Source organism: Sceloporus occidentalis, unplaced genomic scaffold (assembly GCF_023333645.1).
Source record: "Sceloporus occidentalis isolate IW3139 unplaced genomic scaffold, rSceOcc1.0.p SCAF_1, whole genome shotgun sequence".
Lineage (NCBI taxonomy): Eukaryota > Metazoa > Chordata > Lepidosauria > Squamata > Phrynosomatidae > Sceloporus > Sceloporus occidentalis.
The window spans coordinates 146,168,403-146,195,539 of record NW_028316981.1 but is presented as its reverse complement, the minus strand read 5'-3'; the positions used below and the strand labels follow the sequence as shown (position 1 = coordinate 146,195,539).

Genomic DNA, 27,137 nt, shown 5'->3' with positions numbered 1-27,137 from the left:
ATAATTATTCAGAACCTAGCTGACCTTTTACATGCAACTTTCTCCCTCTCTCTTCCCTATCTTATTTTACTTTTTGGAAGTATCTAACACTTAATGCAGAAGCACAACTCTGAATGACTGCCAGGGCTATTGTGAAGTGCCCGTTCGTCCTAAATGCTCAATGAGCTGTGGGAGCCAAGGTTGCTTAGCACCCCATAGAATGAAGACCTCAAGACAGAAAAGGCTAACTGAGCTGTGTTGCCTTCTGGATTGGGGTGGGGATATAGCTGAGAAAATTAAGAAGAGCACAGTTTTGTTCCAAATCAGTAACTGCTATGGTTCTAGCTAGCAAGCAATCCTGGTGCTGCTGGTGGTAGCTGCCCTCTTGGCGAACAAACTGGTGAGTGGATTGGGGACCCGGGAGCTGAAGACATATCATAGACTGCCTTTAAAAGACTGGCTTTGTAGCTGGATGATAGCAGAATTCTGGTGCTTTTGTGTTGATGAAACTAGGCAAATGGGCTGTATGGGTTAATCTTCCCTGTTTAATTCAGTAACTGGACGTTGACAATAAATATTAAAAAATTAGGATTGATTGATTGATTGATTGATTGATATAAATGATGGCCACTCTGTCCAGGCTGATAACCTCTATGGCAAAATGAGTTTCATTTCTAAAACTGATGCTGCAGAAGTCATGAGCGATCCCAAGTAAGTGAAGATCCCACCCCCCACCCCCCATATAAAGGATGATAAGTCTTGTTTATACATGATAATGATCAGATGCCCAGAATGCTAATAGAATGCTTCACTACAAAGCAAGGCAACCTGGCGGGGATCAGGAACAGCATGCTTTTTCTGAGCAGCTGGAGGTTTGTACTTGGGCTGAAAGACAAGCTACAACAGAGACCCAATTTCTCAGGCTTTGGTGCTTCAGAAGAGAAAGCCAACATTGGTAAGAGCTTGATCTGTAGAGAGACAAAATATGGACTTCTTCTTTGAAATCACAGGGTTGAAAATGAGGGGAAAGAAAGAGGGAGGAATTGGGAACTGGGAAAGGAAGGCAGCAAGGGAGAAGCAATAGCAATGGCAATAGCAAGTACATTTCTATATTGCTTATCAGTGCACTTAAGCACTCCCTAAGCGGTATACAAAGTGTAAGCTAATTGCCCCCAACAATCTGGGTACTCATTTTAGCCACCTTGGAAGGATGCAAGCCTGAGTCAAACTTGAGCTCTTTTGCTGGTATTGAACTTGCAACCTTTTGGTTTGTGAGTGAGTGGCTGCAGTACAGGCATTTAACCACTGCGCCACCAGGGCTCCTACATATAAGCAACATATAAGAGGAGCAATGGAAGGAGAGAAAGATGTAGTAGAAAAGGTTATGCGAGTGAAAGTTTGATAAAGACAAGGTCTGTTGGAAGAGGAAGAAGTTACAAGAATAGCAAGTGGTTGCAAGGAGGTCACTTGCCCTGGAGCTCTTGAATGTGGAGCAAGGGGCTTAAACCTTTGAATTTCTGCTCCTCTGCAGAGCTGGTGGGGGGAACTTCTTGACCAAAGTTACTTTCCTGACTCCTCACCTTTATCTGCCCACCTGCCATTATGTTTGAAGCCTTGCCCCTTCCCATCCCTGTATTAACCTGCACACAATAACAAGCACAACAATAGATTCCTTGTCATTCAATAAAACAACTGTTCTGCTTGACTGTCTTTCTCTCTCCTCTGTTTCTACTCTCCTTCTGGAATCTCCAAGACTTTCAGCAGCTGGTCTTTCACTTATCCTGATGCATCTCTCCTATCATACCCACTTAACCTGGTTCCCTTCCCTGGATTTTGACCTCAGGCTGCCATTTGATCTGAGATACTCATTTCACTCTCTCAATCCAGATCCCTCAGCTCTCTCTCCCCACCTTGCAACTGATTCATCTCTCCTTTAGTTACGTGACACTGTGTCTCTTGGTTTGATGAACACTGTAGCTCCCAGGCTCCAAGTACATCCCTGTTGGCTAATTTTTCCACAGCTGGTTCCAGTAAATATTGTGGGTAGCTTGCATAATCAGCATACCTCATGAGTTCTTTTCTCTTTCATGCTATTCTTGCTGTTTCCTAAAATAAGTATTAAAATGTATTAGGGAAAGGTATTAAGGACAGTATCCCTAAGTGTTTTCTGCTCTGTTTTTTCCTCCTTCACCTCTTTTCTCCACCCTGCTTACAGCATCTGCAGATTCATGTGCACATAGTCTGCAGCTACAAACTTAGATTTCTCAGTTGTGGCTCCATGTGTACAATTTTGACAGTGAAAAATAGGCAACTGGAAGGAAGGAAAAAATTCTAATGGGAACTTAGTGCTGCTGGAATTTCCAAAACATGCATCTTATGACTATTGGCATTTTAGTAAAAAGACACGGAAAATAGGATCCACATTAATTCCATCTTTTGATTCCATTCTTTTATATATCTCAGAGAAATTCTATGATGTTTTGCCCAGGAATAACCTGATCCAAATATCACAATCATATGCTCATTGAAAAAAAGAAAGAAAAAGGTTTCTGGAATTACAAAAATTATATAAAATTTATTTTAAGCATTTTAAGCAAACACCTAATGATGCATATGCACTGCAGAATTAAAGCAATTTGCCACCACTTTAACTGTCATGGCTCAATGCTATGGGATTCTGGGAATTGTAATTTATTGTGGCACCACAGCTCTATGGCAGAGAAGCCTAAATATCTCATAAAACTACAATTCCTAGAATTCCACAGCACTGAGCAATGACAGTTAAATCAGTGCCAAACTGGATTATTTCTGCAGTGTGGATGAAGCCTCAGAATAGATGCAGATCTTTATCTCTTATAATCATCAGTTTTCTTTCCTCTGCATGATTTTTTCCTGTCTTTACTTGATGAAGAGGCCAGTTTCAAAACCTAGTGTGGTGTATTTAGCCCTTTTTTTGGTATAACCACAATGTATACATTTTAATGACTCCCCCCCCCCCAATCTTTAAAGGGGAAAAATAATGCAATGTGGCTATGTAACATTAATCCCCCACAAGAACCCCTTATTCATGAGGGTCAATGCCTAGGTTTGAATCTTGCTTTGCTTTGACAGTCTATCAGGAATTACAGCTCAAGACACAGATAAGGATGAGTTAAAGCGCACACCAACACACCTACACACAAAGATTGTTGTTGTTATGGGCTTTCAAGATGACTCTGACCTATAGTGAACCTCTCCTAGCATTTTTTGGCAAGATTTATTCATAATTGCTCTTCCCTTCCTCTAAGGCTGAGAGCATGTGACTTGCTCAAAGTAACCCAGTGGGTTCTCATGGCTGAACATCATTCCAAATTACAAATCAATGTCTGAGCAGTGTTTTTGGAGTCCTAATCAAATACTCAAACTACTACACCATGCTGCCCCTCTCTCACACACACACATGCACACACATGCATGTGCATACAATTATATAACTATTGGGAAAACAATAGCAGTTGGACATTGGGTGTATTAAAAGGTAAAGGTATTTCCCATTAACAAGGTTGTCAAGTTGTGTCCGACCATAGGGGGCAATGCTCATCTCCATTACTAAGGCGAAGAGCCAGCTTTGTCAGAGACTATTCTGTGATCATGTGGCCAGAATGATTGCCTAGAATGCTGTTTACCTTCGCACCGGAGTGGTACCTATTTATCTACTTGCATTTGCATGCTTTGGAACTGCTAGGTTGCTAGGTCTAGTGATGGAAGCTCACCCCATCATGCAGTACCCGGGCCTTGAACTGCCAACCTGCTGATCTTGCAATCAACAGGGTCAGCATCTTAACTACTTGAGCCACTGCATCCCTGTATTAACACACAGTTAAATCTGTCTTTCCTTTTTCACTCTTCCCTTCAGCTATCTCAGATGCTCTCTTCTCCTCCAGACATCATAAAATCATTGACTGTCCCATGGGAAGGTGGTCTTCAGTATATTGGGTTGCAAAGAGGCTTAGAACCTGCATGAGCAACATATATAAAGGCTTTTCCAAGCATATCTTGATGGCATACAACAGAACATGATTTTTAATTATTAAGGACCTCCACAAGTGGAAACCGTGTTGATAAATTATTTCCATCTGACGCCAGCAATAGATTTCCCCTTTGTTCAATTATTGAATAATGGCATTGAGACTGTTTCGTTTTTGCCCTGTCATATTTGCTTTGAACTATTTTATCACCATGCACCTATAGTGGCGAACCTGTGGCACACATGCCAGAAAAGGCATCCAGAGCCTTCTCTAAGGGCATGTCCGCTGTTGCCTCCACCATGGCAGAGGCCAGGAGCAGCGAGGGACACCCCTCCCACCCTGAAAATGCCAGGAGAAAGCCTTTCCAGGGTAGGAGGGGAGAAGAAAAGGAATGCTCTGTTCTTCCACCCCTCCCACCCTGGAAATGCCAGGAGATGTCCCACCGCTGGAGGTTCCCCCAGAAGTCCTGCCCCTCCCCAGTAGTTTTGGCATCAGGTAACACCTGATGTGAGAATGCCACTGAGTTTGGGCACTCGGTCTCTAAAAGGTTCACCATCACTGCCATAAACCATATGTCAGGGTTACCATGCATGTTTATTATCATGAGTGTTGTTGTTCTTGTTGTTGTGTATCTTCAAGTTATTTTCAACTTTTGATGACCCTAAGGTGAATATATTAAGGGGTTTTCTTGGCACGTTTCTTCAGAAGAGGTTTGCCATTGCCATCCTCTGAGGCTGACAAAGTGTGACTTGCCCAAGGTCATCCAGTGGGTTTCCATGGCCAAGTTGGGATTTGACCCTTGGTCTCCAGAATCATAGTCCAACATTGTTTTAATTATGTCATTTTTATTTGTTTTTACAATTGCATTGGTAGATATTAACTGATTTCCTTCTGTGAGCCACCTTAAGTCTCACAACCGGAAAAAGTTGGCCTATAAAATAAATAAATAAATAAATAAATAAATAAGCAAGCAAGCAAGCAAGCAAGCAAGCAAGCAAGCAAGCAAGCAAGCAAGCAAGCATATTTATCCATCTCTCTCCACTGAATAAGGTGTGCTTGTCCACATTTTCCAAATATATGCATTTTCCCTGTTATCTAAAGTACCTCTTTTTCAAAAAGATGCACTTTTAATGGTGTGCATTTGTTTAAAGCATATAGTTCAAAGAGAATAAGAAAAGACACCGATGCCCATGGTTTTCTCTCAATGGGAACTAAAAGATATGTGCATGCTTTGATTAATAGTATACTAGACCAGGAACTGAGTAAACTAATTTGAAAATTCAGTTAATACACATTTATTCTCCATATCTGAGGTTGAAGTAAATTATATTCAGGTTTTTTCAGTAACTTCCTACTGAATTCATGGGAGACAAATCTCAGGGAGCCAGCCATGGCATATTTGATAGAAAGTCCTTCATTTTAGAATTTAGAACAACTGTGATCCACTTGCTATTTTGTAAAAGCATATTCTAGCCAAATAGATGATTGGTACTCTGAGTTTTGCTATCAATGTTTTTCAGAGTGCAATGAAGGGGTGGCTGCATCTTCACATTCAACATTTCAAGTAGATTGTGAGCATTGTCAGTCCTCAGCACACCGTCAAATTGCATGGGATCCTGATTCAGTAGGATCCTGCAAACTTTTTTTAAAAAGCATCAACTGTAAACCTCTCACCCTAGGTCAGATTGAATTGGACACATCCTTCTTGGTTGTGGCCAACACAGTGCCAAACACACCAAAGTTACTGTTCTGTTCTGATCATGATTCCTTCATTATATATATTCTTTCTGAAAATCATTTCTGAAACCATGTCCACCTCTCTGCTTGGGCTAAAGTTAAATTTTGGAAATATTTAGCAGACTTGCAACATGTGAATGCAGTTTTTTACAGTGTAGAATTTTTTTCACACACCCTCTTCTAACACTGTTAAACCAAAGAGGCATTACAAGTCTTCTGTTGGAATACTGAATTGGAGCACTCTTACTAAAGAGACATTTTCTTGCAGTGACTACTTGTGTTTCTGCTCCAAACAGCTGTGTGGTGGGCATATTATATGCATATTATATATAAATAATATACAGTGTTTGCATTTTCTAACTTGGGTTATACAATCCTGTTATGAAACCAATGCTTCTCTGCATCTATTCCCACTCACTGTCAGTAAGTAAGCATTGTTGTGCGAAGTGACAAAAAACAAAAAACCAGCCATTCTGTTAATTAAAAATATTAGGGAGTTTGGGCTGTGTTGCCAGAAAGTCATCTAACCTGATCCTGCCATTGTTGGTGAGCTGCATTTTACCTATTGTTAAATGTGTTATTGCATTACATCATGTCTTATTTAGAGCCTGAGATATTGTCTGCCAACAAGAGCTGGGAGCGAGGATTTGAGTTTTCTGTTTTTCAGAAGCTGGAACATAGGCTCCTTGGGATTAGAAATCTGGAAAGAAACACTCAAAATCTCTAAGATTGCAAATTGAATAAAGTGTGAATTAATTAACTAAGAACAAGGGATGGGTGGTTCTCCAAAATGTTTTGGCTCAGAGAATGAATTAGTTCAACTCTGCCAAAACCCTAGAATGGATTCAGAAATAGAGATGTGATTAGATTCAAACAGATCCTGAACCCAATCAGACTGATTTGGACAGATCTGAGAGATGTCGAAATTGAAGCTAAATGATTGATAAGATAGAATGATAATGTTTGGGGGAGAGGAACGCTTCATTCTCCCTGTAGAAAATCTGCAACTAGTGATAGGAGGAAATATCTGTTTCTCCATCTAAAGAATCCATGTAGAGGAAATGCTGCACACTTGAGATGAATCAGCAGTCAGCCATAAAGTTGCCCGAGTCAGGGACGTAGCTAGGATTTTAGGAAGGGGGGGGGGTCCAGACTAAGTGCCACCATTATAATGGGGGTTGGGTGCGGCAGCGCAGCAGCACACACCATTCATTTTTCTAATGGAAAGGGGGGGGGGGGTCCGGACCCCAAGAACCCCCCCCTTGGCTATGTTCCTGTCTGAGTCATTCTCTCTGTCTATCTGTCTGTCTCTCTCTCTGTCTTGCATGCAGACACTCAGCATAACTAGGGTTGCCATAAGTCAGGACCTCCAAACCGGGACAAATGTAGGACAAATGTAGGACAACATTTTCAAATGGAGGACATGGTTTTAATAAATGGAGGACACGCGAAAAAAATTGATGATTTTTTAAAAATGTTAATATAAATGCATGTTTCTTAGGCATGATCAAAATGGAGGACATTTTGAAATTTGACAGAAGAGGACATGTCCTGGAAAAGGAGGAGGATGTCTGGTCACCTTGTCTCTGGTCCAAAATACACTGCAGAATTAAAACATAGCTGGACTGAAATGCCCAGAGTTCCTCACCAAAGCTGCATCCACACTGAGGAAATAATCCAGTTCAAGAGTGACTTAACTGTCCTCGGTTAGTGCTGGAGAATGCTGGGAATTGTAGTACACTGTGGCCCCAGAGCTATCTCTGGCAGGGAGTCACATAATCCTCCAAACGTACTTGAACTGCAGTGCCCAGAATGCCTCACCAGGTGCATCCACACTGAGGTAATGGTCCAGTTTGAGACTGCTCAGTGCTGGGGAATCCTGGGAATTGCAGTCTATTGTGGCCTCAGAGCCTCTGACAGAGAAGTCTCTATTAAGTTTATCGCATGGGGGTTAAACCGCTCCCCAGCGCGTTCTAACGGGGGTGAGCGGGGGTGCGCACGGAACGCGATGGGCACCGGATGGGGCGCAAAACGCGACTTTATTGCACGGGGGGACGCCACCGCCGCCGCCGCGCATTCCCATCGCGTCCCAATTCGGTTCCAGAGGGCGCCATTTCTGGGGACGCTTTGAAACAGTTCCCAGAAATGGCGCCCTCTGGAACCGAATTGGGACACGATGGGAATGTGCGGCGGCGGCAGCGGCGGCCCCCCGTGCGATAAAGTCGCGTTTTGGGCCCCATCCGGTGCCCATCGCGTTCCGTGTGCACCCCCGCTCGCCCCCGTTAGAACGCGCTGGGGAGCGGTTTAACCCCCATGCGATAAACTCTAATGTCTCCCAAACACTAGCATTCCCAGGATTCCCTAGCATTGAGTTAAAGCAGTCTCAAAGTGGGTTATTACTCCTGCAGTGTGTGAGAGAGATATAAAGGCTAGGGACTGAGGAGGATATCTGTGTCCAAAACACACTGCTTTGACTGCCAGGGCTCAGTGCTATGGAATCCTGGGAATTGTAGTTTATTGTGGCACCAGAGCTCTCTGACAGAGAAGGCCAAATGCCTCACAGACACCAGAGTTCCAGATAGGCTTGCCATATCCCGCCTGGGGGCGGGGCTTTCCCGGTTTGGGGCGGGCCTGCATGGTCCCACCCCAGTTTGGCCCCGCCCCCGGGATTTCCCCCCCCCCCAGCCAGGCCCTGGAGGTGGTTCCGCAATTGCAGAGCCGCTTCTGAGGACTCTCTGGGGCTTGGGAGGCAGCGTCTCCCAAGCCCCAGAGGGGCCTTGGAAGGCTCCGCAGTTGGAGCTCCGGCCGCAGGGTCCTCCAAGACCTCCGTGAGGCCAGGGAGGGGGAGGAGGCCGCTTGCCATCGCGGCGATTGCCGCGATGACAGGCCCCCACACTCCTTCACAGCCTGGGAGCAGGCCGAGGCTTCCTCTCAAGCCGGGAAGGAGAAGGAGAACAAGGTTTTAAAATGTAGGACTTTTTTTTAAAAAAAAAATCCTGGCTAGGAAATTTTTCCTAAAAAGGTCCTACATTTTTAAACCCTGTCCTACATTTGTCCCGGTTTGGAGATCCTCACCTATGGCAACCCTAGTTCCAGAGCACTGAGCCCTGGCAGTCAAAGTTAGAAAAAATACACAGGGGCAAAATAAATATTGAAAATGGCCACGCACCTCCTCCTCCTCCTCCTCCTCATCATCATCATCATCATCATCATCCTCTCCTCGGTGCCAAAGGAAATGGCCCTCTCCCCCCTTCTGCCTTGCTGGGACCAAACAGAGGAGGAGCTCCTCTTCCTGAGTCTGGCAACCTCCTGTTGCCAACAAGCCTCAAAGATAATTCCCCAAACGTTTGACCAAAACTCACCAAATCCCCCCCATATCTCACCAAATATTCAGTCAAAATCCACGAAAAGTCCCTGTAATGTTAATATGGCAATAAAACGTAGCCCTAATTGAATAAAAATAATTGGAACTTATTTCAACTCTCAAAATTACCATTAAAACCAACCACCAAAATCACACCAAAGGCTCTGAAAAGTACCCATTTTGGTGTGAAAGTCACCAGATTGGCAACAGGCCGGGAGTCAAGGAGGAAACCATGCAGGGACGCCCCCTAGTGGTGAAAAACCGGGAATGTCCTGCCGGCAGGAGGGTTATGGCAACCCTAAGCATAACATTCCCAAATCTTAGGGCCTAGACATGTTTCTCCAGTTCTCAAGGAAGCAGGAGATATCTCAGGGTGTGAGTGCTGTCTTGAAAAATGTGTGTGGGTGTGGATGTGCATTCCTCATTACCTAGATTTGGTGTGATGTTTTGTATTTGAAAAGCATATGCCATGTAACTGTAGTTGAAGCTTAAAGTATTTTATTTAATGACATCACCAGGACCTGTCCTCAGTGATATCACAAGGGCTGTGTGTTTCATCCTTAGGTGTTCCAGTCTAGGCCTCAAAATATGAGGCCCTGGGCTAGTCCTGTTCTGGCAACCTTACTTACCACATAGGGTTTAAAAATACTGAATTAAAAAATCCCCTTAGCTGATTGGAAAAGGGAGTTTTTCTCATGTAATTTTAACATTGACCCGGGCACAGGACGGGATGGGGCTGGAATGGGTTAAAACTGATTTTACTGCATGCACAATTGCTGCTACGCTGCCACCCAACCATCACCTGTCCTCCAGCAGTGCTCTGGCAGCTGATTTTGATAACTACGGAAGCTTTCCATAGTACCAAAATTGGCTGCCAGAGCACTGCTGGAGGATGGGTGATGGTCAGGCGGCAGCGCAGCAGCAATTTTGCATGCAGTACAATAAGTTTTAACCTGTTCCGCCCCCCCCCCCCCGTCCTGTGCCCAGGTTGGCATTAAAATTGCATGCAATAAACTCCAAGCTCTAACAATGACAACAGTTTTCAACAGAGAGATTTGCCTTATCTAGATTGCCTTATTAATAATGAAGAATTTGCTAGGTGTTTAATGGGTATTTGAGAGTGTAAAAACCAAACTTGGGCTACAGGCCTAAGCATGCTCCCTAGTTCTGAGTTAGATCTGAGGAGTATTGATCACTGTTAGTCTCCACTATTCATCTTAATGCAGACTCAATAACTAAGGTTTTATGTCCCTTCTTATTCAGGAGGTCATGTCAGGTGAGAGAAATGGTCCCTTGTGGCTTTGAAAGCCACGCATCTATGCTGTGAAAGAACCAACTTCAGTTGTATTCTATAGGCTTCCTTTGTCCTTCTGTCAATCCTGAGTGTCCAAATACCTCCTATTCTTTTTTATTATAGGATCTGGTTTCACTTAGACAAATTAAATGTCACTGTAAGCTGTTCCAGTGTGGATGACAGCACCATTGCATGACATTGAAGTCCTCATAATAGTCTCTTGCTCTGTGCTATTTATGTCTGCCTTTCAAATGTTTAATAAACACTTTAATAGTGACATAGTAAGGCACCTCTCTTTATTGGGACAGTGATCCATGTAGTATTTTGCCCCCGCCAAACATAAATTCCAGCCCATTCTGAGCATATTTATATTTCCAAATTTAAAGTATTGTGCTTTACTTTGAAAAAATGTTAAAGAAGAAAGTTTTACTTTGATCATATTTTTCAAAAATAAACTTTCCCAAACTTTCATTTTCTCAGCCCCCTCCCTTCTTCAGATCACCCACCTGCTGTTGTGGTTGCCACCCTTGTCCCTGTCTATTCAAAACTGTAGTCTCAGCAAGTGGAGTGCCACAGCTGCCTACACAGATGTATGGAGAGCCCTGTATTTTAAAAAGGGGAGCCCTACACTGTAGAAATAATGCAGTTTGATATCACTTTATCTGCCAAGACTCCATCTTACAGAATCCTGGGATTTGTAGTTTTGTGAGGCACCAGCACTCTTTGACAGAGAAGGCTAAAAAAAATGCACTTTGACACCACTTTCAGAGCTGTAGCTCTATCCTATAGAATCCTGGGATTTACAGTTTTATAAAGTCTTTAGCCTTCTCTGCCAAAGAGTGCTGGTGCCTGACAAAACTACAATCCCAGTACTCTGTAGGATGGAGCCATGGCAGTGAAATGTGGTGTCAAACTGTATTGGTTCTACAGTGTAGATGTACCTTGAATCATCATGAAATTTTCCAGCTATTGTAAGCAGCATCCAAGCTTGATTGCCCTTCAGGCCAAAGTTTAATGCTCCTTGAATGCATCTCCTTCAGCATGTAGCAACAATGAAATTAGCAGAAATAACCCACTGTTTGAATTATAATGAAAAGGATTATGTAGCATTGGTTGTCTGATAATATGGGCAGTTACATTCACCACTAACCCCATCTCAAACAAGACACCATAAAGTTGGACAAGGTCCAGTTCTCCTACCGTCTGTGAAAATTGTGTTAAACTGGGACACACACACACACCAGAAAAGGGTTACCTAAATCAAGGGCATGGCAGCAGTTTTCACATTTTACAATGGTGTGTAGACAATGAATAGAGACATGATTTTCTCCCACACACACAATGCCAGAATTTGGGGTCATCTAGTGAAACTCCTCGGTCTGAGGATCAAAGTTGTGTGCAGGCGCCAGTGGCATCTGAAGCAAGGGTTATTGCAAAAAAGAAAAAAGGGGTATTGAAATGTTTTTCTTTCTTTTTTTTTTAACAACCATGTGGTTGTGGCTGCCCACATGGTTAGAATCACCATATTTTTGAGTGGTGACAGTGCTATTAATGGCAGATTGTTTCCATCCATAGTCTGTACTGGATAAATGGTAGACAGTTCAAGTTATGATTTCTTCATTTACAGAAAACTGTGGTACTAGTGTTGTTCGATAAAAGCATGCCGGTCTCTACAAAGCAAGGATATAAAGTATAGTGGGCCCTTGGTATCCCCTGGGGTTTGTGGATGCCAAAATCCATGGACACTCAAGTCCCATTAAATACAATGACACATTAAAATGCTGTCCCTTATATAAAGTGGCAAAACTAGGGTTTGCTTTTGGAATTTATTAAAAAAATTTTTAAAAAATTCATGCCGTGGATGCTTGATTGTTTCTTATACAGTCAGCCCTCCATATCCATGGATTCTGCATCCACAGATTCAAACATCCATTATTTGAATAGATATCTAAATTTTTAATTCCACAAAGTAAACCTTGATTTTGCCATTTTATATAATAATAATAATAATAATAATAATAATAGGATTTATTTATTTGCCGCCTAATCACTGGGAATCTGGGAGGCTTACAACAGAGGGGATAATAGATGGTTCCCTGCCCTCAGGCTTACAATCTAAAAAGACATGACACAAAAGGAGAAGGGAATGGTGGGGGGGGCAGGGGATCAGGTCCAGTATACTTCTCTCCCTCTGAGGCCTGGACCAAGGCAGATGGACCAGAGGGAGGGCTCTTTTTCTTAATCGAGGCCGGGCCCGATGGCATTGGGCCTGTCCTTTCACTCCTTCCCAGGCCAGAAGTTGACAGTTGGAAGGAGGGAGGGGAGGGAGGGGAGGGCTCTTCTTCTTCAGGCCTGATGGCGTTGGGCCTGTCCTTTCACTCCCTCACCATATAAGGGACACCATTTTACTATCTCACTGTATATAATAGGACTTGAGCATCCATGGACTTTGGTGTCTACAGGGGGATCCTGGAACCAAATCGCAGCAGATCCCAAGGGCACATGGTATTGCAAGATGGCCAGTTTGTACAGCAGCTGGAAACCACTTGTAACTGACCAAGAGAAGCTCATTTTACAATAGAACCAGAACTTGTTAATTTCCTTTTTTAATTTATGGGGCTGCAACTTCTTTAAACGGAGGAAGAGGAATATCACAAGATTTAAGTGCTGGCTCTCTAAATGGTGGGAAGAATCTCATGAGGCTTATGTGTAGGCTTACGTTGTGCCCTTGTGTTGCTACCTTATACACTGTTATGGGATTGAGAAGACAGTGAAGTGGGCAGAGAAGAGTGTGTTTTGTGCCAGAGACCAATAGCTTATAGTGTTCAGTGGCCTTTATTTTTATTTATTTTTTTAAAAACTGCTTAAAAACTAACTAATTTAGTTACTTTTGAGAAAAAGGAAAGGGGTAAGCTACTTTTCAAAATGTGTAACTATAACACTAATTAATGACATTTTCAAAGTAATTTCTGAAGCTGTAGTGGAACCAGTGTACTACCAGGAGAGAAAATTAAAATAATGGATGAAGACAAACTTGGTTGATAAGAAATCTTGGGCAGAATAACAAGATAAAAACAAGGCTGTGAATATGGAACACCCAAGAGAAGCTTCTCTCAAGGAGGATATTTGTCCAACACCAAAAGTCCATTGTGGCTCAAAGATCATATTTCAAAGGCTAAGTGACAGTGACTAGATAATAACTAAATGACTAGAGGTAGTGTGAGTGAATTTGGTACGTGTATGATGAGCAAGGAATGCTTACTGTGGTGTTTGGCCACCTGGACCCCTCAGAAACTAATCTAGCCTATAGCCTTGATTTTATCACAGCGAGGGGAGTAATTGAGACAACTTCTTTTGGAATGTACTATTATCCTAATGCCTTTATTTAAAACATTACATTTAATCTTTGCAAGGCAGCTTACAGCAGTCATCTAATTAAAATCATACAGTAAAAACAAACATAGGAAACAAAGAAAAATATATTTTTTAAAAAAGCAAATGAAATCATACCTAATTGCTAACCCTCAAATCACCTTATTTGTAAAATCCTTGCTTCTTGATATCCTTCTGATCTGGATGGATTTTGCAACAGGTCAGCTGTAAAATCAGGTGTTTTAAAGTTGCCATTTTGCCTTTATATTAATAGATGTAGTACAGTAACCATGGGCATTTTTGAGAGCTATCTTAAATGATCTGGGTAAAATTTCAGACCTCTTAAGGAAAGGTCCCTTGGCATTACCTAGAAAGGAAGGGTTATATTTAAATTTGTTGTTATTATGTGCCTTCAAGTCATTTTAGACTTATGGTGACCCTAAGGTGAACCAATCACAGGGTTCTCTTGAGAAGATTTGTTCAGAAGGGGATTGTTTTTGCCTTCCTCTGAGGCTGATATAGCATGAATATATATATTCACACAGGGCAGGGATCCGTCTAACTAAAAAGATTGCATGTACAGCGCTGTGTAAATTTACAGTGCTTCATAAATAAAGGTTAATATATATATATATATAATTGCAGGATTCTGTAGGATGGAGCCATAATAGTCAAAGTGGAACCATGGTTCTAACTGTGTAGTATGAAAGAGTCCTTGGTCTTTTAATCCTTTCATGAGTGAACAGCCACATGCAAGTGAAGGGGACAAAATAGGAAGCCCTTGAACCTATAAAATGCAGATCTCTGGGTTCTTTGGACTGCACTCTCTGGCTTTATGTGAGTGTGATTTTCTGACTTCTTCAGGTCTTTATGAAACCAATCAGAGAAAAGGCTTCTTTTTAAGATTCTGCTGGCTATAAAAGGGTGTTGTTTTTTTCTCTCAAAAAGAAATAACAATAGACTAGCTAATAGATGTCCCAATTCCCAAACAGCTCAAGATGTTCCAACACTTTTCATTTCTTACTCTCAAAACAGAAAGCCTTCCGAAGTTACACAACTTCACCAGGAAAGGATTTAAAAATAAAAAAACAAAGAAAACAGCATCCTGAATCCCTTTTCAGAACTTCACTGATGGGTAATGGGAAAGTGTGATGTGACTACTAAACCAAAGCTTAAATGGAATTCATTGCCTGCTTGGAAGATTATAGAGGGAAAGCCCCCAGTTTCAAGCAAAGTCTTAGGATATGTTCTTTTTTAAAAATGCTATTCCCAGAATAGCATTATTTTGGAAAATGGGTTTCTGTTGTTGCTTTCATAATATTTTTATGACTAGACACTTGACTAAAGTATGATTGAATTCAAATTCATTTTTGCCACAGCTCATGGTGACTGAGTATTGGTTTCATGATGGATCTTAAAGGAAACGTGATTGGGAATTTCTGTATAATCTTTCAAGGGTCTGTATAGGCTTCAGTTTTCATGGCAAAACCAGGTACCTGCAGTCACCAAATGCTGAATGGCAGGCATGAGGAGGACACCCTATTGCTATTACACTCTTTTCAGCTGTACATAAATCAGAATTAAAGTGATAGAAGGAATCAAACAGAGCTTGCTACAAAATTAAATACCCTGGCAATGGGATCTGCATTGGGCCCACTAGGGTTCACTCCTGTCGTGTCCATGCTGGTAGAACCAGAGAGCTGGAAAGAACTGTAAGAGCTGCCTAGTCAAACCACCTAACTTGGAGGAATATGCAGTTAAAGCAACCTCAGCATAGGCATCAAATTTCTATTGCTGTTGTTGTTGTTAATATGTGCCTTCAACTCCTTTCCAACTTTTAGCAACCCCATAGGGTTTCCTTGGCAAGATTTTTTCAAGGGAGGGTTGCCTTTAGTGATATGAAAAGTCATTGCTGTTCACAAAATATTTGGGATCTTTGGTTTTTCAGTGACTTGGTTCAAGTCTTTTCAAGCTCTGAAAAGCTGCTTGCTATTCACCCCAGGGGTCAGACATCCTCTTTTCCCCAGACATGCCTTATATTTCAACCTTTTCTCCAGGAGTCCATGAGGAATTCCAAAATATCCTCCATTTTGAGCATGACCGACAGGATGTACAGACCGGCGTTATATAACGGCCTTGGGGCAGAGTGGGAGCATGGCATCCAAACAATGCATGCCCGACACAGCCTTGATGCTGCTGTCATGGCGTGCACCCGAACACATGGTGGGCAGCATCACATGGCACTCCTTTGGTGCTGCGTCCAGATGACACAGCCCCAAAAGGAATGCCAGAAAGTGCCACTGTGGCAGCAAAGGCACCCTTTCCACGGTGCAAAAAGGAACCACTTTTTGCGGCTCCTTTTTGCGCTGCAGAAATGCCAAATTGGGGCCGCAGTGTGTAGCTATGGCCCTGATCTGGCGATGAAAGAGGTGGCTGCAGGCCATCCCTTAGGGCCAGTCTGTTCAGCCCCTGTGAAGCCCATTGAATAATACCATTTGCTGTTTCCCTTTGAGAAATGTGTCTACTTGGCAGGCTGTCCTCACTATAAATAGGGAGATAGGATGGATCCTTTTATAGTTCTTTTTTTCTTGGAGCAGCAACAGATGAGACTTTATCCTAGAGCATGGGGCAAGTTGGTTTCTTGGAGGGAAAAAGGACAGGAAATCTTGTTAGGAAATGGATGACGTGAGGTGGAAGGATAATCCCTCTAAAGCTAATTTTCAAACCTCCTCCCATACACAGTAAAGAAAGGCTGCTGAGTAGACCTCAAGAAGACTATTGAGTCACACCACGTTTGCTGTTCCCCTTTGAGTAATGTGTCTACAATTGGCCTGCTACTTTTGCCCGTATCTCTTCTGGCCACTTATCACTACAGTACTTCCTTCTGCTTCCCTCTGTTCTGAATCAATTGGAGTTTATCAAACGGGATGGGCGGCTCTCAATTTCGAAAGAGAAGATAGCGAGGTCAATTTGAAAATTCACACAATTACATGATTACTTATCACACCTTAAATTCACTGTAATGGCCTCCCCGAACGCGACCCAGATTCTATGCAAAGTAAGCCATCACATCGGTGGGTTCTTAATTGCAAATTGGCACCCTTGTGCATGCTCAGTGAGACTCCAGATGACTGGAGCATAGCATATTTAGGCGAGTGAGAAAGAGGAACCAAGGAATCCCACAATTTACAAAAGAGGTTGGGGGGTGGGTGGGAAGAATGGTTGAAAGAATATGCTCTATTCACGTTAAAATGAACATATATTCACTCTTGTCACATGAATATGTGAATATAATGGTTATCCAATAGCTCCCAGTCCATGACTCTTAATTAGCAGGCAGCAGCCCCCCTCAGCAATGAAGCGGAAGCAAAATTGAAGCGGAATTGCAGCATGGCTTCCTGGGAAACCTCCCCTTCCGAATTGGGGGGGGGGGGGAACCAGGACCAAAGGAGACAAGTACATCACACCAAACAACAGTGCACTGAGTGCAAAGTTGTCTAGGAACAGGGTTTGTGACTTTGCTAGTTCACCAAATTTACTTAACTGTGGATTGATGCGTGATTGCATTCGGAGTGCGTTTGGACTGCCAGCGATCGCGTGTGGTAACCTTTCACGCAATAACGTGAATACGCATGATTCTGTTCAGGATGACACTGGATTATACTTCCAATTTCAGCCGTGTGATATCATCCAATTGTTAAAATGTTCACTCCCTCATTGTCCTGCTCACTCTCTGGATGTCCCCTGGCCACCTAACACCACTTCTTTCCGCTTCCCTCTGTTCTGAATCTGATGTTCAAATATTCTTCACCTCACCATCCTTCTCCCCCTCTGAACGTCTCTTGACCGCGTAACACCAGCTCCCTCTGCTTCTCTCCATTCTGAACCCAATTTTAAAACCTTTTCCCCACCAATGTCCTTCTCCCCCTTCAAACCTCTCTCAGCCACCTAGCACCACTTTCCTCCATTCTGAATCTAATGTGCAAAGTTGTACTTTCAACACAAATTAAAAAGTAGAAACATGAAGCTTTTAAGCAACAGCATCCACTTGTACGACCCTCCAGCTTAAGATGCACTGTTTAAGCCAAAGATGGACAATTTCACCAAGAGGCTGTACAGACCAGCGTTATACGCCAGCTTCAGGGCAGACTGGATGCGTGGCGTCCACACGACACATTTCCCAATGCTGTCCTGACATCACAGTCATGCTGTGTGCCTGACAGCATGGTGGGTGGCATCATGGTGCTCCTTTGGTGCTGCATCCAGATGACACAGCACCAAAAGGAGCACCAGAAGGTGCCGCCGCAGTGGCAAAGGCACCCTTTCTGTGGTGCAAAGAGGAGCTACTTTTTGTGGCTCCTCTTTGCACCACAGAAATGCCAGATTGGGGCCATGGCATGTAGTTGCCACAGCCCCAATCCGGTGCTGAAAGAGGTGGCTGCAGGCCACCCTTTAGGGGTGGTTTGTTCAGCTCCCATGTCTAGAGGGCAATTTCAGCTCTCTGGCTCCCTCCACAGGCCACAACCTTGGGACCATATTGTAGCACTAAAAGAAGATCCATGAGCCTCCCGCAACATCACCTTGTTTTATCTCTAAAATGCAGTACATTTTCATGTAGTGCAGCTGACATTTGGTGGCATACCACTGAATTCATAGTTTCATAACTCCATTGTGGAGGGGCCCTTGGGCCCTGGCCTAACCCACTGAATAAAAAGTAGGTTCCTTATGGTAGCTTGGTATCCTTTCTAGGTTCCTTTTGTCCCTTCAGTTTTTCTGAAAGCCCATCAAAAAATACTTGTTCTCAGATGTTCTTCCCATATTAGTCTGCCTTACCCTGGAGCCTCATCTCTTCTAAGATCATTTGTCTTTTGAGCAGTGACTGACCCCTGTATAACGTTTGCTTGTAGCTCATGCCTGAGCTGTTCTTTAACCTAGTGAACAAAAAACAAACAAACAAAAATTATCATTATACTCCACTTCCCAACATGCTTTTAAATGGAAGAATAATGGCTTTTGGTTGCAGTTCCCTTCCTTTTCACACCTGTTGTTGCAGAGCTCCTTGAAACCTTACAACAGTTTCCAATTGCTGCTTGTTTTTCAAAGACAGCTTATGAAAACGTCGGTTCATGTGAGAGCAATGGATGAAAACGGCAAGGGGTTTTTAAAGCCACAGTTACAGCAAGTCATACGAATATTTCCAATAACTGTGTTCCAAGAAGTATTTTTGGAAGCATGAATGTTGTGTTTTTTAATGAAGGCCATATTCTGAGGATACGACACCATATGTCACATTCGTTCTCGTCCCAAAAAAGAAAAGGAAAGTATGCTAGGCTTTTAAGTGTTTTGGAAAAGTCTCTTTGCATGGCTGACATTATCCTTTGTGTGCCTGAGGGATTTTTGCTCTTTTAGCACATCCCAAATGAAATGTAATTCACAGGATGGATGCTTCACAACGTACAGCTTAGGGGTGGGCCATTGTTTATGCTGTCATTTTCATGGCTGCAGATTGTACATGCAAGAAGGTATATGTGTGTGCACAGAATTGAGAGCAGAAATGGACAAAATGCTGGCAGGAGTCTGCACAGGAGCCCAACACCTTTTTTAAAATAGTCCAGCCTGTGATATCTCCCAGGAGATCCCAGTGGGAAATTGCCTTTTACTATTCCTGGAGGCTTTCAGCAGCAATGTTTATGTTGCTAGGCTGTAGGCTGAAAATTCTCCACAAATCCCCCAAAACCAGATTTCCGGAATATAAATGATCATTTGTCCCCTATTTTCCCACTGTTCAACCCTCTGCTTTCAGGCCTAGTGTAGACCATAGTCGGCGCTGAGGTATCATATTCTCCAGCATTTCACAGATGAAAACTGGGACACGTATGGCCAAGCAACATCAGAGAGTAGTAAAGATGGCAAAAGTAATTAGAAAAGACAAATTAGGGGAGGCTGCAACAGTTTTCTTTTGCCTGAGTCTACTGGGAGGGATGATATTCCACCCTGTCTTCTGTCTCTCTCTCCCCTCCCCCACTCAGTTAACTGAGTGCAAACTACTTTTGGACTTTGAACTCAGGTTTGCAGCACTTGAAGTAAGCTGAGAAAAAAAGGGGAAAATGGGAGGAGGAAAGAGAAATTGGGTCATTTTAAAAGCAACTGAAAAAGTGGGGTGTCAGACGATTACTTAGGACTCTTCCTGCCAAAGTGGGACAGTTGGAGTGTGGGGCTATGTGACCAAACATTGAGAGGAAGTGATTTACATGTTAATCTCTGTGTTGATCTGTTGTTGAACAGCAAGGCCTCAGGATGTTTATTTAATTAGTGAACCATTTGAACAACATCCACTTGAACATCCAATTCATGATTGAAAAATAAAAGGAAGGAACATTGCCAACTAGAATAAATCCATTGCTCAGTGGGATTTTCATTGAGCAGTTGATTGAACTGGTCTTCTTTATTTGGGTTTTAGGCCATAGATTTTTTTTTTTTAAAGGTATGTGTTCTGAGAAATATTGGTTGAGTTTTAATTGTAGCCCAGGCCACCTTTATCTGTTGTATTGCTTTTTTATTTGCATGATGTTAAGAAAAAAATAGTTATGCATTTGTCTCACTTATAGTTACAGTTATTTTACTTCTGTGGCATAGGTAGACTAGGCCATAATTTGCCCACATGGTGTGGAAAGCTTCCATATCAGCAGAACATTTTTCTAGAGATTGCTGATCATATCATGGAAATTCTCCATTTGATTTGAGCAAGCCTCAGTTAACTGAGTGCAAAATAGTGAGAAAAGTGTTTGAAGAAATTACAGACATAGCATCGAAACAATTGCCCTCAAGGAAACCTTGCTCAATATCTTCCATGCGGTTAAATTCACTTGTAGTGCAGACCCAAGTTGTTGTTTAGCACTGTCTTGTGATTGGTGATGGATTCCCCATTAGGATAAGAAAATGGTGGAAAGGAAAGTTTAATATGCTAAAGCTGTTGATGGTCTTAGACTGAATCTGCATTGCAGAAATAATGCCGTTTGTCACTGCTTTAATTGTCATGGCTCCATCCTATGGAATTCTGGGATTTGTAGTTTGTTGTGGCACCAGAGCTTTCTGACAGAAAAGGTTAAATATTTTAGAAAATTATACATCCTAGAATTCCATAGCATTGAGCCATGGCATGTTTGATGCCACTGTGGGTCGCTCATTCTGAGGCTCAGCACTGGGCACCTTGTTCTGACCTCAGAAGCAAGTGTCTTGCAATGTCAAAGATGCACCAGGTGGCTCAGTGGGACTCACATGCAGCTGATGGCTGAGATTCTCTGGACTGCCCCTGGACTATCTTACCTCTTCTTCAGCCAGACTGAGGCCATGGCAACCATATGCTGCAGCCCTGATCTGGCCTTTCCAGGGTACAAAAAAGAGCCGCAAGAAGTGACTCCTTTTTGTGCCCTGGAAAGGGTGTGATGGCCACGGCACCACGGCTATATGGCGCTCCTTCGGCACTGCAGCATGTGGAGGCAGCACCAGAGGAGCACTGTGATGCCACGTACTGTGTGGTCCAGCGTGCGGCGTCACAGTGCTCTGAGGGCAGAGCCAGGGTGTGCATCATATAGACGCTACGTCCCAACTCCACCTCCAGGCTGGCCCAAAGTGCCAGGCTGCATAGGGCCAAAGTTCAAAGAATAACAAACAAAAGCAGAATTAGGCAAACATTGGCTTGTGGGGCAAAAGGATAGCAAAAGCTAAAGTGGCAGAAGTGGTGTGATGTATATTCATCTTCTCAATCAGGGTGTGAAATGAGGGTTACATGTTTCATAATAACATCATTGTGCAATTGTGGTTTCTTATTTTGTTTTTGTTTTCTTTAAATACATCAGTCATGGAGCAGTAGAGTGAGTAATCAGGGTGATATAAGTGGTATTATCAGGGACGTAGCCAAGGGGGGGTGGGTTCTTGGGGTCCGGACCCCCCCTTCCGTTAGATAAAATGAATGGTGCGTGCTGCTGCACCGCCACACCCAAGCCCCATTATAATGGTGGCACTTAGTCTGGACCCCCCCTTCCCAAAATCCTGGCTACATCCCTGGTATTATTGTATTTGCTGCTGTTGTTAATTGCCTTTGAGTATGCCACAACTCATGATGACTCTGTAAGTGAGACATTTCCAAGCCCCTCTATCCTCAGCTGCTATGTTCGGATCCTGCAGGCTCAGGGCTGTGGCCTCCTTGATTGAGTCTATCTACGTGGTATGCAGTTTTGACTGTCTCCCACCTTTCCCAGTATTACTGTTTTCTGAGTCATGCCTTTTCATGATGTGACCTAAGTATGACAGCCTCAATTTACAAACAAAAATCCATCAGTGAGACCTTTATTGGCCAACAGAAATGCACAATATACTTGTTGCAAGCTTTCAATGCTCCATGGGCTTCTTCATCAGGCAACATGTTACAAACCAAACAGGAGGAAAAAAACAAAACAATTGGAGATGTTAGATGCCTGCATGTTGTTTCAGTCCTTAGTAAAGATGTTGTAATGGGGAGGATATCTTTAGTCACCTTTGCTTCCAGTGAAAGTTCAGATTTGCTCTAGGACTCATTGCAAGAAAGGAATTAGACTAAAGCCACTGAAGTGCAAATGTGCGATGGTGTGAAAGAGTTTGTTGCTATTCCATTATCTTTCCAAGCATTGGGGGGGGGGGGGCAGAGGATGGCTCATGAAGAATGACTAAAGTGACTAAACACCTAGTAATCTCCAAGTGCAAAGCAACTGTGGGTTTTGCAGTGGGTTTTCCCCCCTTAGTGGACTAGCACAACTCCTTTTGATTTTTACCTTCCTTGAAGAAAGTTCAAGAAGACTGTCAAGGTTTTAGTTCTTCTCATAGCAGAGCACTTTATGGGAGACATTTAAGGCCAAATAGAACATGTATGTTATGACTGGGCTATGTCTTGTACCTATTCAGAGTAAGCACCCTGGCCTCTGATGGTCAAACCAGGAAAGCAAGACATATAAAAACAATAGCTCTAAAGCAGCTTTTCACTTACAATCTATTCTAGATGTTATATAAAGGGATTGGAGATATAAAATGAAAATACACTAATTTGTTTCCCCTCCTTCTCTCCCTCCCACTAAATCTATATAACTATTACATTGTGATTATTACAGTTTAACATGGAATACAATCCAAAATCTCAAATATTTACCCTCTGGTTTGTTTTTGTGTTTTTGTAGGTTATAAATGAAGAGAGGGAGAAATCAGTTGGTTATTGATATTTTTACACGTGACTAATCACCAGCCTTCAGACTCAAAAACATGGCTGAGCCTGGTGACAGCCATAAACTTATAAACATGGAAGTAAATCAACTTAGACACTCGCAGAGTTGTGAAGAAACAACTTCAGTGGGGCTGAAAAGAATGCAAAAGCGATTTCTCCAGAAAGATGGAAGCTGCAATGTATACTTCAAACACATCTTTGGGGAGTGGGAAAGCTATGTGACTGATATTTTCACCACATTAGTGGATATTCAATGGCGTCACATGTTTGTGATTTTCTCATTGTCCTACGTCCTTTCTTGGTTGTTCTTTGGCTTGGTCTTCTGGCTGATTGCACTCCAGCATGGTGACTTATCCCTTGATAAAGAAGTGACCCCTTGCGTTGATAATGTCCATAGTTTCACAGGGGCTTTCTTGTTCTCTCTTGAAACACAGACAACCATTGGCTATGGATCTCGTTGTGTCACTGAAGAATGCTCTGCAGCAATCCTCACAGTTATCCTTCAATCAGTTTTAGGTTGCATCATTGACACATTCATCATTGGAGCTGCCTTGGCCAAAATGGCAACTGCCCGAAAACGAGCTCAGACAATCCGCTTCAGCTATTATGCTACAGTAGGTTTAAGAGATGGCAAGCTATGTCTGATGTGGCGTGTGGGTGATTTCCGTCCTAATCATATGGTGGAAGGTACAGTGAGAGCCCAGCTCTTGCGATATGTGGAAGACAGACTGGGGAGAATGGCAATGGAATACAAAGATTTAAAACTGTTAAATGACCAGATCATTGTTGCTACTCCAGTGACCATTGTACACGAAATCAACCAAGATAGCCCATTGTATGAACTAGATAGGAAAGCTCTAGCTAGAGATAACTTTGAGATCCTGGTGACATTTGTTTACACTGGAGATTCAACAGGGACATCACATCAGTCAAGGAGTTCATATGTGCCTCGAGAAATCCTTTGGGGCCACAGATTCAATGATGTTCTGCAAATGAAGAAAAAATACTACAAAGTTAACTGCCTCCAGTTTGAAGAAACCACAGAGGTTTATGCTCCTTTTTGTAGTGCAAAGCACCTAGAGAAGAAGGAACAAGAATACACAACTTTTGAAAAGGCCTCAGATGGGGAACCTGGAACATCTTCAGCATTATCAGGACTCAGAATGCGGTCATTCAGTGCAGATGCTTTAATCATCCATTCGGAAACATCAGATGAATCATCCAAAGTTTCTAATCAAGTCAATACAATGGAGGTACCATATGATAGGGCTCTGGTGACGTTAAGCAGAATCTCAATGGAATCCCAGATCTAGAAATCTGTGGTCATGGCTGTTGTGATCTTTTTGCAGGGTGGTGGCATTTTTCAAGCGCACAAGTTTCACTTAGCCGTCAGGTCATAAATGCAAGAAACAACTCACAACTTCACTTAATAACTATTTTTGTTTCATAGATAAGTCAACTGTTACTTATTTCCTTTAAAATTACTCTTCTTTGGAAGTTATAAATTTTTGTAGACCAATAACATAATTCTAAAAAAATGCTCAGCAGTGCTCAGTTGAAAGGTAATCTGGTGACAGAAAAGAATCTTGAAAGATTGTTTGAATTTAATCAATCTGTGTCCCATGTAATCATATCATTTAGATATATTAATGTTGAAATGTGTGCTTAAGAGTGATGTCCAAGAAATTTTTTAGCAATTTCAAATTAATATATACATGCATATTGCAGAGATTATATCCTTATTTTTGAAACTTTTGATAATTTTGGTTTTGATGCTTCTCAACATGTTAGTCTTCTCTTGAGCAAATGTATTTCTCTTTATAAAAACACTCAGATCTGAGTCATTTTCTCTGTCTTTTGGCAGTTTCAAATACAGTGGGGCCTCCTTATCTGATTTAAACATCCACAGAGAGCAAGCCCCTTGTTGCCACCATGCCACCATTAAGAATGGTTCCTGTTGTTGCCTGCTGAGGGAGTTTTAGCCCTTCCTGCCACAGCCTCATCCCTCAGCCCAGGGTCATCATGAAGAGCCCAAGAAGAAGAAGAGGAGGAGGCGAAAGCTAAAGAGAGGTTGTCCTCAGGGTCCCCTTTACCCTGGAGGCTGCCTCCTTCTTCTCCTCCTCCTCCTCCAGATAGACAATAAAGCACCCTCCTTCAACTTTCTTGGCTTCCAATGGCAGGGCCAGAGCTCTCTGAGGCAAGACTGGACTGCATTCACCTTTTGTTTGCCCCCAAAGAGCTCCTCAGTAACTTGGGGGAGAAGAAAAAGTGTGGGAGAGCAGCTCTTCAGAAAGACACACCACCACCACCCCATTTCTTTCTTCATCTCTTGGCTACCTTGGGCTGGCTTTTCTCCTCTTGGCCACCTGGCCACCCATGGTGGGAGGAGCCATGCAGGTTGGTCCCTGCCAATCCCTGCCTGCCCTCCTCCTCCTCAACTGGCTGAGTGGGGTCGGGGGCAGCATGGCCTGGGCATCCAACCCTTTCCACCATGGCTCAACTGCTCCAGGAGTGTGGTGGTGGCAATGCTCCTCCTTGCATGGCCCTGACCAGCTCCAAATGGAGCCCAAAGCCCCCAGCTAGGCCCCACCTTTTCACCAGACTCTCCACATGCCCCTTGGTAGGCTCAACACCCTCCTTCCCCACCTCTGCCTCCCCATCAGAGGACCTTATCTGAAGAAGCTTACCTAAGAACAATGGGACTTGAGCATCAGTGCTTTTTGGCATCCATGTGTGTATGGGATCCAGAATGGATCTCCCACGGATACCGAGGTCCCACTGTAAAATACTTTGAGTCCTGCATTAATGGGGGGGGGGGGGGGGGAATCACAATTTGATGATACTTCCTTTGCTTGCACTTTACTAATGTTAATTCATGATTTAATTACTGTATGTTTCATGTGAGCAGATAAGGACAATGCTCAAATCTATGGGTTGAGGATTTCCATTTTGTCTGTTTCCATAATGTAATTATTCTGTGTGCAGAATAACTTTAAAATTTGTTTTGCATATTTGAAAAAAAAAGTTTGTAACATAGAGAGGATGATGTAAAGGTGTGATTTAAAATTAATATATATATAAAGTGTCTTCTCACTATTTGCTTTTATTTTACTCTTCATTGCTTTAATTAAGTACTCAAATTGGACAGTTTTCTCTATCTCCTGTTGGTTATAGAAGCCTATGTACTTCTAGGAGTGTTGTGGAAAATGGTATCCAGTACCCCTTTGAAGAATGCCTTTTGCCTTAGATTTGCAGCAGGAATGTTTCTGAGTACAACTCTGTCTCTCCAGCCACTGATCAGTTACAGGAGTCCACTGGGCATTCTGGCTATTCTTGAGCAGCCAAGGAAGGAGGAGGAGCCTTGTGCTGAGGATGGAAGCTGCTCCTTCATTCCCAGGCACTCAGAAACAGCCAGAATGCACACAAGTGCTGCTTCACCACTGATCAGTGCCTTGGGGGGGGGGGGGGGATGAAGTTGTGGCCAGGTGCCCGCAGTTGTTATTGTCCATTCCCAGACAACAGCATTGGAATACATAAGGAGACTGAGAAGCAGATTTAATGGATCTTTGTTGAATCCTCCCTATACTAGTTTTAGATAACTTATGTTGCAATTAGATTTTATTGCTTATATAGTTTCTTGAGTCTACATGTCTTCCCTGGCTTAAGCAGCTAGAATGATACTTAGTTTTTATTTATTAAAAATCTTTACTGTTTGCAACAAGGAATTCAACATTCAGGAAAGCTGATAACAAATACCACTGTCTGGGGACAGTCACATGAATAAGTACATTTTTGCTAACTAGTGGAATGATTGTGCCACAGATGTATGTCAGATAGCTTAAGGCAGATCAATCATCATAAATCTATATAGAGAGAAGCAGTCTGTCAGATAGCCTGGTCCCAAGCTCTTTCTGAGGCTACCAATAGGAAATTCTGCCAGGAAAAATTTCCACACAGACCAGAAGGAGCCAACTTGTGCTTGCTGAATAGAAGACATAGGCCTGGTACAGACTGCCCCAAAGGGGCAGCCTGCACCCGCCCCTTTTGGTGCTGGATTGGGGCCAGGGCAGCCTCACTGGCAGCCCTGTGACCCCAATCCGGTGTTTTTCCAGGCCACAGAGAAGTGGCAAA

At 42.9% G+C, this 27,137-nt stretch overlaps 1 protein-coding gene across 2 annotated transcripts; it reads left to right on the top strand.

Annotated features, from left to right (window-relative positions):
• The first annotated feature begins 242 nt into the window (after positions 1-242).
• Positions 243-26,080, top strand: LOC149322364 (inward rectifier potassium channel 16-like). 2 transcript variants are annotated; one of them, XM_089540371.1, is made up of 2 exons: positions 243-379; positions 22,963-26,080. In XM_089540371.1, exon 2 carries the CDS (start codon positions 23,045-23,047, stop codon positions 24,317-24,319), a length of 1,275 nt encoding a protein of 424 aa, XP_089396497.1. In that variant the 5' UTR covers positions 243-379; positions 22,963-23,044; the 3' UTR covers positions 24,320-26,080. The 2 variants fall into 2 exon arrangements, with proteins under 2 accessions (XP_089396497.1, XP_089396506.1); XM_089540380.1 differs by lacking the exon at positions 243-379 and adding an exon at positions 891-934.
• The last annotated feature ends 1,057 nt before the right edge of the window (positions 26,081-27,137 follow it).

What these genes read in the sequence shown, in the direction of transcription:
- LOC149322364 (XM_089540371.1), top strand. Translation starts at nt 23,045, where the DNA reads ATGGCTGAGCCTGGTGACAGCCATAAACTTATAAACATGGAAGTAAAT.